The sequence below is a fragment of the Anopheles coluzzii genome, chromosome 3 (genome assembly GCF_943734685.1).
Source record: "Anopheles coluzzii chromosome 3, AcolN3, whole genome shotgun sequence".
Taxonomy (NCBI): domain Eukaryota; kingdom Metazoa; phylum Arthropoda; class Insecta; order Diptera; family Culicidae; genus Anopheles; species Anopheles coluzzii.
The window spans coordinates 3,636,149-3,649,108 of NC_064671.1; the positions used below are offsets into that span (position 1 = coordinate 3,636,149).

Sequence of the window (12,960 nt, forward strand, 5' to 3'; positions counted from 1 at the left end):
TAGCATTCGCGTGTGTTTGTTTGGTCGTGTTTGCGGTGAGCTAATCGCGACACCCGGCATCAGCTGGGCGCAGAAATCCGTTGCCACCCGGCCGTAAGGCATATGCAACACATCACATTCCGCCAGGCTGCGCCTCACGACGGATGGGCGAAAGTGAGCGGCCGATGAAGTTATTACAGCGGCCGCAGCCGGGGAATGGGGGCGCGGTGGTGTGGGTGGGCCTGACTAGTGGGAAAGGGGGGGGGGGGGAGGACCGGGAGGAAAGGAAATATCATTGAGCGATTATTGCCGCTCACGACTGAAGCATTGGCCGGGGGGCGGGTAGTGTTTAACCGTCCTCCACCTAGCCCTCCCTCCCTGCCATTCCGATACACCGATAATGATTATTAATAGGCGTGCGGGCAATGTAACGGATATTGGTAACGTTCTAATTCTAAATTTTGCGTGATTATTACTCCATCGATGTTGACGCGTTCGGTTGTGGGCAGAGCGGCTGCAAATTACCTCACACGGGTGTAGTTTACATCAACATGTAGCAGAGATTTTTATTCCGTGACAATATCTTGGCTTAACTAATTGCCAAGCATGTGCTTTATTGATCACGTTTACGGTTGATGTAAAACAAAAATGTTTACGCTCGATCGGTTTGAACAAAGAGAAGTGCGATCAAGATCGCGCTAATTAATTCGCTAGCTTGGAAAATACGACTTTCCCGACGTGCATGCAATGCAGTTGGATTTGAAATTGATTCCAAATTGATTGGATTCCTCTAAGGAATTTGATTTTAAAAAAAATCCAATTGGAAATCGCGGTGAAATCGATGCGTTGATTGGCATTTCTTACGCCATAAGTTGTATGTTCCTTTTGACATTCTTTCACAGATAATTCATAAACTTTGGCCATGTTTGTACAAATCTTTTCCTATGCTCTTCTTAAACGTTGCATCAGCACTTTGCACCCACCAGGCAGGTTCTTGGTGGCTCCATCGAGGTCCATTACGAGAAGGCGTGGGTCACGGGAAGGTCACAATAATTCCCATTCCCTTTTTTTTTTGCTTCGCGTTACCATCGTCCTACCCCGAGCCCAACAAGAACCAATAACCCACCACAAGCTTGTTCGTTCGATTTTGCTTCCCTATCGGCGTGGAACGATCGGTGCAGTAAAGCACACGAGCGCAACCAGAACCGCAATGGCGCAACGGTGAAGGAGTCGACAAACACCCAGCCACATAACAGTGCACTTGCTGCGCACGGGAAATTGCTTCACCATTCTTGGCAGCTTTGGTCGGGATTTTGTTTTTTTCGTGGTTTGCTCTCTTTCTCTTTCCCTAGGCAATGCCTGATGGGAGTTTCCTGGCGAGCGATCGAGCGCGATTCAAATCTATCGTGCGCTAATGTTCGCAGATTGCGAAGACACTCTCCTTGCGCAGAAAATCCAGTAGCAACAGCGACCTACCGATCAGCTCTGCTTCACCACACGCGATCCAAACACACAAACGCACACGGTTGATCGAGGGCACCAACCACCCAATGCTAGCCTTATTTAAACGAAAGCACCCCTGAATGATCGTTTTTGTTGTTGTTGTTGTTGTTGTTGTGCATTGGCTGCGCACTACTTCGCTTTGTCCACTGGATGACAATGACGTTTTTGCACGGTTCCGCGGGTAAGTCTGGTAGCCAGTAGTGGCCTGTGCTACTAGTAGTACACCGGAGCAAAGGCACATTAACGCAGCCCATTAGCGTGGCACGAGCGTGTGGGGCTCCAACCATACTAAGTGTACACTTTGTAATCGGCCGATTGCCGGATCCGATCGCGCGCTCGCTCAGCTTCCTTCTTGGCCGCATCGTTCCGCTCGAAGCGATTGTTTCCATTTCCATTTGTGGCGCCCGAACCGGCTCTCCTGCCGGGTTGGCCGAAGCGAGACAGATAGACGGACAGGCAGCAAAAAAGCGTGCTCCTCTGGTACGGTGCGAGTGGCTGTGGCCTGCAATATCCCCAAGGTCCGATGGGTCGATGGGCTCGATCCGGTGTGTGCCGTGGCGTTTTATCAGTAGGCGCAGATCTTGCTGACCCCGTCACAAATTCCAACCGCTGAGCGCGGCGCGCACGGAAGGAGAGCACACACGACGCCGCCGTAGGTGTCCGCTGTACTTCGGCACTCGGAAAAAGGAAGCAGTGCTGGGGTAGCAACAGCTGGACGCATCGATGCACCGTCGATCGGTACGTACGGGAGCAGAACAAGGTACGGCTGACGGTACGAAATCAATGGTGGCCAAATGGTGCTCCCCCCGTCATTGTCATCGTGCGCTGTCACTGTCTTGTGATGTGATTCGCAATCACCGCGGGGCGTAACAGGCGCGAAGTTCAGGGACACTGCCGCGAGGAATGCTCGGCGATTTGGGCCGCGCAGATTTGTCAGGAAGTGTGTGTGGGGGGACACAACAAAAACAGGCACAGATCGAACGCAGTTCCATTCAATTTGGGGTGGCCACACATAGGTGCGGCAGCATAATTTATACATGGTTGTTAGTTGCGGCGGATGCGGCCCGTTCGGGCCTGTTGAAAGGGTGTTGAAATCCTTTCGAATAAATGTTTTGTTGTATGGTTTTTGCGATGTTTTTTTTCTGCGGATTCCAATCAGCAACGCCTGAGTTAGTAATCGTTTTATGGCGCTTTGGGTGTAGAGAACCAATAAAACAGTAGGTGCGAAGTAGAATGTTGATTCCGTGTTTTTTTTTGCAATTTTATCCTAAAGGAAACTATAAAACACACAACTTAATTTGTGTTTTTTAAGATTCACGATAAGCTTTGCGAGATAATAATAAAATTTAATTAAATTGTATTCACCATCACATCATAACATCAATTAACATCTTAATAGTGCTGCTGTGAGATGAATGGTTTTAGATTATCTTTGTCGCATGGTTCTGTTGCGCCGTTTGTCATCCGATCAATCGCCATCCGAACGGTCTCTCAACTTAGTGATCTTAGATTTCACTTCTATTTGAGCTACACATTTCCCAACACCTTCCCAGTGAATGGCTTTTCCATTTCCCAATGCCAGTGTTGTCCAAAGTGCCCCAAACTAAGCCACGAAAACCCACCCGAAAGAAACCGAAAGCGAATTGGAAGGTGTTGGCGAAGGAACTGAACGGATTGCACTCATCGTGCAATTGATTTCTCGCACCAAAACGAATGCGCTTTCACGCATCCTCCCCCTTCACACAGGCTCGTCGTGCGTTAATTGCTCGCCCCCAAAAACCTACACCTACAGCTCCTCATTAGGCTCACTGGCGATCATTACCAGAGCCACTGGCAGAGGCGTTTAACTTTAATGATCGTATGCGCAGCAATGCAGAGCCACACCGCACCACGTGGTCGTGTCTGTGTCATTGCACAGTCGAATTGTGCGCAGCCGGGGGTGCGCAAACACGCGATCATAACCGGCCACACGCTCGCCGTAACACTGCAACACTAGGAAATGACGCCCGTGGGAAAGAATGCAACACTCGCAAGCCCTTTCCTATACACGCCTCGGTCAACCGGGGGCCATCGGAAAGATGTCGATAGGGCTAGAAGGACCGCTCTGCATCCATTCTCTTCGCTGGCTGGGCTAGAAGTGTGACCAAACGACACACACATGGCGCTTCGGTTTCGCGCATTCACGCAAAACAGTAGAACAAAAAAAAAAGAGAATAAACAGCAAACCCAAACCGACTGATCTCTCTATGCGGCTCCGCTGGTAGGATCTGGTTTGGCGCGTTTGGAGAGGGGTGCGTCGCGGTGGTGCCTAGATGCCTTTCCCTTCCGCTTCCATGCCGCTGGTTCTTCGGTGGTGGCGCTCACTTTCGCTGTTTCGCTGACGCGAAGGCGAAGGCGAACTGGACCGTGGCACAGAGGAACCGTGGCGCGCCTGAAAGCGACTGAGACTAAAATATTATAAAGAAAACTTTACAACGCAGGGGCGGAGGTGCTGAGGGGATGGGAGGGGAGCGTTGACGCAGAATCATACTTTTCCGGACCAGCAATCAAGGGCAACTTGTTGTTATTTACACGGTCGCTGATGTGGCGGTACAGGAAGGTGGTCGAAGGTGTAAAAGTGCCCCGGAGTCGCCTACAGTACATGACAAGATGGAAGATATAGCTTCCCGACTAGCCTCTAGCGCGGCGAGTGCCAGGGGTGCGTTGTTGGAATTTGTTAAAGTTTTTTTGTGCCTTCCTCTTCCTGGGAGTACCGAAAGGACCGCTGGGTGTGGGAGTGGACAACAATTTGTAATGATCATTATCGAATTTCCTACACGTAATATGCTTCTTGTTTCCAAAAACAGCGTCCCTATGCCTGTTGAAGACAAGAAGATTAAACAGATCGAGCCACTTAGCACGATCTTGCAGGCACTGTAATACCTGATCGTGCGTCGTATCATGTCTGCGAGGAATGTTTCTTTAATTTACTTCTGTACCTGTTGTTTTGTCGATCACATGAAACGTGTTCTGTTTGGTGCGTGTCTTGTTTTTTTTTGCTCCGATTTTGGTAATCTGTTCCGCTTCCTCCCCGGCACGCATACGTGAACACAACGATCGGTCGGCGACGAACCTTTGTAGCCTGCGTCGGTGTCACATTTGGCGCGAGACAGAGGTCAGAGGTTGCTTGGGGGATGGTGCAAGACGGGAAATGGTGGGGGGCGAGGGGGAGATAGATGTGCTCATACACCCAATTTCCGTGCTGGCTCATAAAACCGGCCGCCGCGTTAATTGTACGCTCCGCAAACGGACGGACTACAACCGGCACTGGCACTGCTGATCGATCACCACCCTCTTCTAGCCCTGCCGTGGTGGAGGGGGGGGGGGGGGTTGAAGGGGTTCACCCGCCCGGGTAGTACTGTAACTGTAACCGCCGACTACTCGAGCCGATCGTTCGGGGGAGAATGTTCGGGCTCTCGGCGTACGGGTACGGTCGAGTGGTCCAATGGATCGATTTCGGCGCGGAGAAAGAAATCGTCGGTGGCGCTCGTGGGCACCCTTCCCTTTAATGGTTCGCCGTTGGTGTTTGGCTAGGTGGAGCTAAGGTAGGGGGCTGCTCGAACCTCGGCTGCTCGGTGGAGCCGCAGGGAGGGGATACCTAGAACGGCTCCACGAGGCTCACGAGAGAGCGCCCCGAACGCGAGCGACGAACCTCGTGGCCGGGCCCGATCGGCTGGGTGTGGTGTGGTTTTTACTATAAAAGCTCGGTATTGTCCTTTCGGAGATCAGTATTCGGTACTCGGTTTGGAAGTTTTGTGTTAAGCGAACAACAGTCCGTGTTTCGGTAACATAAAAGTCCAACTTGCCTGTGTGCATACGGAAGATTGAACGCAAGAGATACTCTGCATCCCAAAATGTTCTCCAAAGTGGTAAGCAATTCAGAGGGTGTCACAAAGGGTATGAGGGATCAAACCCTTTGAAGGGTTGAGCCTGACCTGTGTGTGTGTGTGTGCGAGGATAGACAGCCCCAACAGAGAATGGCTGTCAGAAATGTGGAATTATGTGGAAGAGGATCGTGTGCAATCAGTGTGCAGGGGGCGTGATGAATCGGATGTGCAACTGTGTCTAATCCAAAGTCTGGTGATGCTAATCGTTGCTTCCTGTGCTTGTGCGCTTGCTTGTAGATCGCTGTTTTGGCCTTTGCCGCCGTGGTAGCCGCTAAGCCCCAACATCAGCCAGCCGCCCAGTATCCGGCCGGAGTCGATCCGTCCCGCTGCCCGTCGTACCCGAACTGCGATAACGCGGCCCTGCACAGCCCGAACCCGTACAACAACCATGCCGCCAACCACTGGAACCCGAACTGGAACGCTCAGCCCAGCTGGAACGCCGCCCCTGCCCCTGCTCCGGCCCCGGCCGCCTACTACCACGGAGCTCCCCACTCGTACCAGGCCCTGACTGGCCCGAGCCACAACTACATTGGAGCTCCCAGCCCCTCGGCCGGTGGTGACCGGTAGGTTCAAGGTTCCCCGAGACCTCTTCCGCACCTTCACACAAGTTCAATATTGCTACAACGTCCGCTTCCATTCGCTCTTTTCCCCCTCACAGTTACCCCGCTGGAGTGAACCCGCAGTCGTGCCCGAACTATCCGTACTGTGATAACACCGTTCAGGCTGGCGTTCCTCAGGTTGCCCCACTGCCAGGATACACCTCCCGCCAGTACCCGGCCGGAGTGTCCCCGCACACCTGCCCGAACTTCCCGTACTGCTAAGACATTCGCCTTCCCAATTCCTGACCCTCCCCACACTACCCTTCATCATACTATCGATCTGTGACCACACGTTTCTTCCTTCCTTGCGCAATTTTCATCCGTTCTACCCCTACCCTGTACATCTTCCCACGTTTGCCATGGTTGTGTAAATAACTGGTACTGGTTTGTTTTCGTTAGTGTTTTGTGCATGAAATACTGCCTCTTTAGTAGGAGAGATGTTAGCTGTGTTCCTTAGAGTGATTGATTCAACAAGCAAGAGCGATAAGAGCGCAACAATCAAAAGCATTGGAGAACTTATGGGAAATATCATTGTAAAAAAAAAAAACAAAAAGAATCTGTGAAACTACAACTGCAACAACAACAGCAAATATCTTCATCGACTATGTTATCTCAGCGTGCAATCGCACACATCGCAAATGAAATTGAAATGCAATTGATTTAAGAATCAAACGGATTATGTTGTAGTGCGTTTAAATGAATTCGATGTTACACCGAACATTCATGTTGTGGGTTGTGGGGGGAATGGTAACGCTTGTACTGGTAACAGCTAAGTGATCAAAAATGTTTACTGTTGATCCAAAGATTCTAGCTCCTTCTTCTATTCTTATTCTTATTTGGCGCCACAACCTTAGTCGGTTCAGGGCAAGCGAAGCTTCTAATGAGCCTATTGGTATTTGCATAGCAGTCAGAGTCCTGAGTCTGGTCCATATGGGGCTTGAAACCATGCTGAGCATGTTCTTAAGCCGTGCAAGTTGACGACTGTATCGCGGGATCTTAATTTTCTTTATGTATTAAGAGGCTAAAGTGTACATGATCGTATTATTCAGCATGATATAGCAGAATTGGGGATCATATCTTCTTCTGCTGCTTTAATTCACCTGCTCTATGCGGTCTTTTCGGCCAATATAAGCCTCTTAAGCCTATCCGGACTATTATCATAGCATTATGGGCTTTATGGAATGGTCCTATGTCGGCATATGAAGCTAGTGCAGACTAGTGATGGGTCATCGGAATCGCACCCACGGCTCGGAATCGCTTCCGAGCATTGCTACTCCGGCTCCAAATCCGACAAATTAACTCCGTCGATTCCGCTCGGAACCGTCCGGAGCCTTGGGAGCCGTTCGGAGCCGTCCGGAGCCATCGGAACCGTTTTAGCCGTCGGAGCCGTCTGGAGTCGTCCGAATCCGCTAGTCGGCAGCCGGAGCCAGTCGGAGCCGTCATAGCGGACGAAACCGGTTGGAGCCGGCTCCGACTGGCTCCGGACGGCTCTGCCCTGCTCCGGCTGCCAACTAGCGGCTCCGGACGGCTCCGAGTTCGGAATGTTGCACCTACCTTCCGGAACCGCTTTCGATTTTGGCGGAGTCATTCGGTAGCGATTCCGGATTTTTGTTGAATTTATCCATCACTAGTGCAGACATGATCTAAATTTTACAATATAATTTTGTTATAAATTATTCAAAGTAGCATTTTCTAATTCAAACTTTCAACTATGATAGATACTCTGAATACAAATAAAACTATACATCGAACAATTGGTTTTATATTAACTCAGAGCGCAATGCAATCTCGCTGGCCCTGTGGTGAAGCTGTCAAACGTGCCGTTAATATACGCTCGTCGTGGGTTCAATTCGTGTACACTACTTTACTACACTGTTACTGATAAAACGATGGATCAAAGATAAGAAGCCAAGTCCTTGAGAGGGATAGTACGGGTTCTTAGAATGCAGACTTAAATAGTTGCTCCTTCGAAAAGAAGAAGACAATTTCTTGTCCAAAACATTTGAAAAAAATGAATGATTTTGATACTAGGAAAGGCTACGGAACTGCGGAAGTAAGTTTTTGCATTCATTAACAATTATCGTCTATCTTTAGGCCACCATTTGATCGTCGTAACTACCAATTCAAAAAAATTGTGGCTGGAAATTCTTTGTAATCTAAAACAAAACGCATTGGAAATGTAGTTTGTTTGACACATATCCCCCATTATAATTTTTATTCACTATCATTTAAAGGATCTATCACTTCAAGTAGTTTAATTCACTTTAAGCTCATCTGTCGTATGCAACCCATTGCATACACAATAATCAACTGCTACACAAGGCAACGAATGACTAACACAGTATAACGATCGAGCTATTCCGTACGAAGTTTTCAAATACTAATCAGGCATAAACCTCGAGTCACTCTGCTTAATGATTATCGGCACTATGGACAGCAATTGAACGTATTTATTCGGTCATTTTCGGTAAACAAAAAAAGGCCTCACTTGTCGGCTACGTGGTTTACATGTGTAGATTGTTGTTAAGCTCATATTCGCGGATTAAATAATCTCGAACGAGCTGCTGAACTGGCACTGGGAAGAACCTGGGAAGAGTGTGTGTGAGAGCGAGAGAGAGGAGTAACAGCACGATCAGTCTTATTTCCGTTTTCGAAGTTGGGGATCACCGTTCGCCAAATTACTCACAACATAAACCGTGTAAAAACGCCAAATAATCGTGGTATCGTCACAACGATATCTTGCCGTAGAATTCCTTTTACAATTTCACGAGCGGCCTCATCTACCGTCAGTGGAGCAAACCTAAAACAGAATAAGACGACGGCGCATTATTTCGTGTACTTATTAGTTGTATGAAAGATGGGCATACCTTGGTTTCTGCAGGAACTCAATAACATCTTTTCGTGTCGTCACGTAGTACGGGTTAACGCAGGTTGTTCGAACGCTTTTCGAAAGTCCCTGGATGCGCAGCTGCTCCGTTAGCGAAGCCATGAATCCGGAAACGGCAAACTTTGTCGCCGAATAGACGACGCCCCACGGGAAGGCGTACATGCCGGACATTGACGATATGCCAATGATGTGGCCCCGTTTACGCTTGATCATTCCATCCAGAAACACTTTCGTCATCTGCGTGGAATGAGATAATCAATTCAGTTAAGAAAAATATATAGCTTATCGTTAAATTTTGGCATCGTCATTTGCATAGTAAATAGTGGCGCGAATGCGACGGTATCATTTTGTGTCTAACGTGCTTTTCTTCTTTCGCTGTGTGGCATTTTTTGGCGAACATATCGCAAAACGCAGATTGCAAAATCCTATCAAAATGATTGATTATCTCAGTGTTTGGACACCATCACATGCTAGTGATGGGGAATTGTGAGCGAACCTGGCGTGGAACCCACGCTTGATCGGAGTAACGATTTGCACTTGTAGACTATGCAGACTTATTAAGATTTATCACCAAATTACGGGATGAGCAGACTTTCAATCGAACAGATCGAACCAGGCCGACCCAGAATCAGTTACATTACCCGATTACCCGGTTAAAAAAACCTTTTGGTTCCATTGTGGTTCCAATATGGATGGATTGGTTCCAATAAGTGAACGGTTTCAATCCATCCCTTTTTCGGAACTTTACCATCACTACTCGATGCCACTTTCGGGGTTTCGATTTTGAGATTTTTTTTATTTTATTCAAACAAGTTAGCCCTCAGTGCATGTTAACTTTTTGAAAGTTTTCCTTCACCTCATTCCGGTTTTAAGTGAAGACACATAAAAAAGTACATAAAAGTAAACTCGTTTTTCGCGCTATGGTGGTTCGTTACAGCGCCAAAAATAGTCCGCAAAAAGCAAATTGTTTTGATAATATTGTTCCCATCACTTGCGATATTGATATATCGTTCAGACTGGACAAAGAAACACACTTAACCCGGATTGATTGACGAATGTCCAACTCATGGCAGGCAGTGTAAAAACACTTATTAGCAAAAATGACAACACAAAATAACGCAAAACTCACCCCGCCTGCCCTTCTAAATAACCTGCATGTGTTGTAAATGATCAAAACGATCGAATAGCATGTGCAAAGCATAGAAGGCACACAAAAACAGACCCTGTGTTTTGATTCCACTGTATTGTTCACCCCCCTTTGCCACTTTGGCCTTTCCCACTGAACGTGATAGTTAAAAGTTCGTTAAGATCGTCAGAAGCTACCTGAAGTGTTACTGTATGTTGGAGCATCTTCAGATATAAAAATCTGTATCGCCCTGTTAATGTTATTGGACGTTCTACTCTAGTGGGTACTTCCTGCTTGTGGCATAAATCATTGTGAAATGTTTCGTCTGCCTCTTTTTTAGAAGAACATTGAGACCTGCTATGGTGTGTTTAAAGAATTTCTATCTCACCTAACCTTGGCAGTGGAGTTTCGTTCACGAGCCACATGATTAGACAACATTATACAGAAAACGCTTGCCCATTCGATTGAATGGGCAACATCGCAGACAGCTTGCAAAAGTATGGCTATTTTGCCGTGCTAAAAGAAAAGGCCAGGCCCACGATCACTGCTGGAGAGAGGGAGATCATAGGACGCATTTCAATCAACATCATGAATGGGCAAAAATCGAACCCCCGATCAAAAAGGTTTGTGAAACGCACAAAGCTGTAGCCTTCAGCTTCAAGATTACACAACTCTACAATACATTTCTAAAACAGGTTTTAGTAAAATGTATTATCTGCAAAAATATCAGCCGGACATTCGGATAGGCAAACCGGCATGAGTTCCCGTCACTTTTGACTTTACGTAAGAGCATTCCGCCAAAAAGCCAAAAACGGGAAATCGAGCTATACCCACAAATGTAGCTCACGCTGGCGAAGGTAGTTTGGCCTTCGTGGGTTTTAGGGTACAACAATTGACTTCGAAATTTCTCTTCCATCGAATTGATTTATCTTGATCCGGGAGGTTGATGAGCGAGAGTCGTATAAAGTGGATCGAAGTTGGATTAAAATAGTATTAATGTCCAGTTTGGTTTGTTTTCAAATGCCCCTGATGGTGTTCACAAGGTCAGCCACTTTAATTGTATCTGGTCAGACACGTTAAACAGCGATCTTTTAAAACTCATCCCTTTCGTCACAGCTGATCGGAGCACACAGAAGTACACATTACGACTTCCACTTCTTCGATCGCCATACACACATACACATTATGGTAAATATGTGGTCATTTAATTTTAACGCTCTTCACGCGTGAATAATATCCACACACGACACACCTTCGCGAGAAGCATCTCTAACGGTCACTCTTCACCGATCGTCTACACAGCTTCCTCAATTGTATACGCACAACGCACATACACACACACGTGAACACGCTGTTTGTGTGACGATTAGATGCACTTAACCGTCGCAGCGTCGCGAACGCAAACGGAAACAGGATGCAGCATGACCGATGGCACCCTTGGCCTTGAGACTTGGGAACCGGAGAGTGGTCCCGCACAGGGCTGAGTGAGTGAGCTTACCCATACGTGCGACTTCATGTTAACATCAATCACGCTGTTCGCCCGCTCGACATCGGAATCGTTCACGAACGCAAACATGATCAGCCCGGCATTGTTGATCAGTATGTCCACCGGGCCGGCGCCATCCCGCTCAATCTGTTCGCCCAACGCCCGGCACTGCTCGTACTGGGACACATCCACGCGGTAAGCACGAGCTGCCACGCCGTACTGCTGCCTCAGCTCCTCGGCCGTCCGCTCGGCCGCTTGCAGATCAATGTCCACCAGCACCAGATGGCAACCGCGAGCCGCAAACAGCTGAGCCATCGCACGACCCAACCCATTGCCACCGCCGGTAATGAGCGCTACCTGGCCGCGCACATCTTTCTGTGGGCGCGGGACAAACATGGTGTAGATTTCGCGCACTATTAGCGGCACACCGAGCAGGACCACTTTCACCAGGTCCAGCACAATAGAGAGCACCGTCAGCAGGGGTTCGAGGGCGATCACGAGCCGGACATGCGGTGGTTCGGTGGAAGATGGTGTGACCGATTCCTCTTCGAACGTCTCGGTGGGAGACGCCAACCCGTTCGTTCGTTCACTGGTCGCGGACGGCTTCATCTTTTTCGAGCGACGCGATAGCCACGAGTTCCAGGGACAGACTGGCACTGACGTCGCCGGTATCGGACACTGACAGCGCGCAGGGTGGCTGTGCGTTAACGGATTGTGTGTTGGTCCGCGCGAGCGCGCGCTCCCCTCTCTCAAGAGGTTATCCAAAGGGGGAGGCTTTGCACCGGGTGGGGAGAACCGCGTGTTGATCGATGATCACTATGAGACAGTGTGGAAAAGGTTGTTAACCGCCGTGGTGGTTATTGCATATTTTTTAGCAAAATATATTATTTACCAGGCGGGTTATCATGTGCTACACATTCGGTGCATTTTGCGCAAACTTTGATTTGCGTTCTTTTGCAAATTTCGATGTGCATATATATCTATTTGCAGAAAACTATGCCAAATGCCGGGTGCTGTTGTTATTTACATAAATTTTCTAAATTATTATCTCACGCAGCATCCCATAGTGCGTCCATCTTCCAAGACAAAACCTTCCGAATCACGCTTCCTTTTTGCGTGTCGATCATTGGCGGGCTTTCCACCGTATCGTCTTGTTTTTTATTTCTTCTTTCGGATGGAGACATCCACCAGCAGCAAATGATCCACAGTGATGACGTACGGAGACGAGTTCTATCCAACACAAATGTGCAAACATCCAGGCAAAACGTAGCCGTAGGTTTGGTTTTGTTTCTTCTAAGGCTTCTTTTTTGTCGCTGCTGTATTCTCACTTATAATGAGAATCTTGAATTATTGGTTACGGTTCTCGCTGCGGTGACTACTACTGTTGTTGATCGCCGGACGTTACTCAATGCCATGCCAACGGCACATGTACGTCCGCGAGGGGCACATGCTGT

General features: G+C 48.3%; 2 protein-coding genes across 2 annotated transcripts; one reads left to right on the forward strand and one right to left on the reverse strand.

Moving 5' to 3' along the window:
- The first annotated feature begins 5,272 nt into the window (after positions 1-5,272).
- LOC120958815 (uncharacterized) lies at positions 5,273-6,679 on the forward strand. The gene is made up of 3 exons (XM_040381841.2): positions 5,273-5,390; positions 5,646-5,971; positions 6,067-6,679. The coding sequence occupies exons 1-3, from the start codon at positions 5,376-5,378 to the stop codon at positions 6,227-6,229; spliced, it is 504 nt and encodes a 167-aa protein (XP_040237775.1). The 5' UTR covers positions 5,273-5,375; the 3' UTR covers positions 6,230-6,679.
- Positions 6,680-8,187: 1,508 nt separating this feature from the next.
- Positions 8,188-12,221, reverse strand: LOC120956881 (17-beta-hydroxysteroid dehydrogenase 13-like). The gene is made up of 4 exons (XM_040378661.2): positions 11,519-12,221; positions 8,875-9,131; positions 8,694-8,807; positions 8,188-8,593 (listed from the first exon to the last, which is right to left on the reverse strand). Exons 1-4 carry the CDS (start codon positions 12,113-12,115, stop codon positions 8,512-8,514), a joined length of 1,050 nt encoding a protein of 349 aa, XP_040234595.2. The 5' UTR covers positions 12,116-12,221; the 3' UTR covers positions 8,188-8,511.
- Positions 12,222-12,960: the final 739 nt, after the last annotated feature.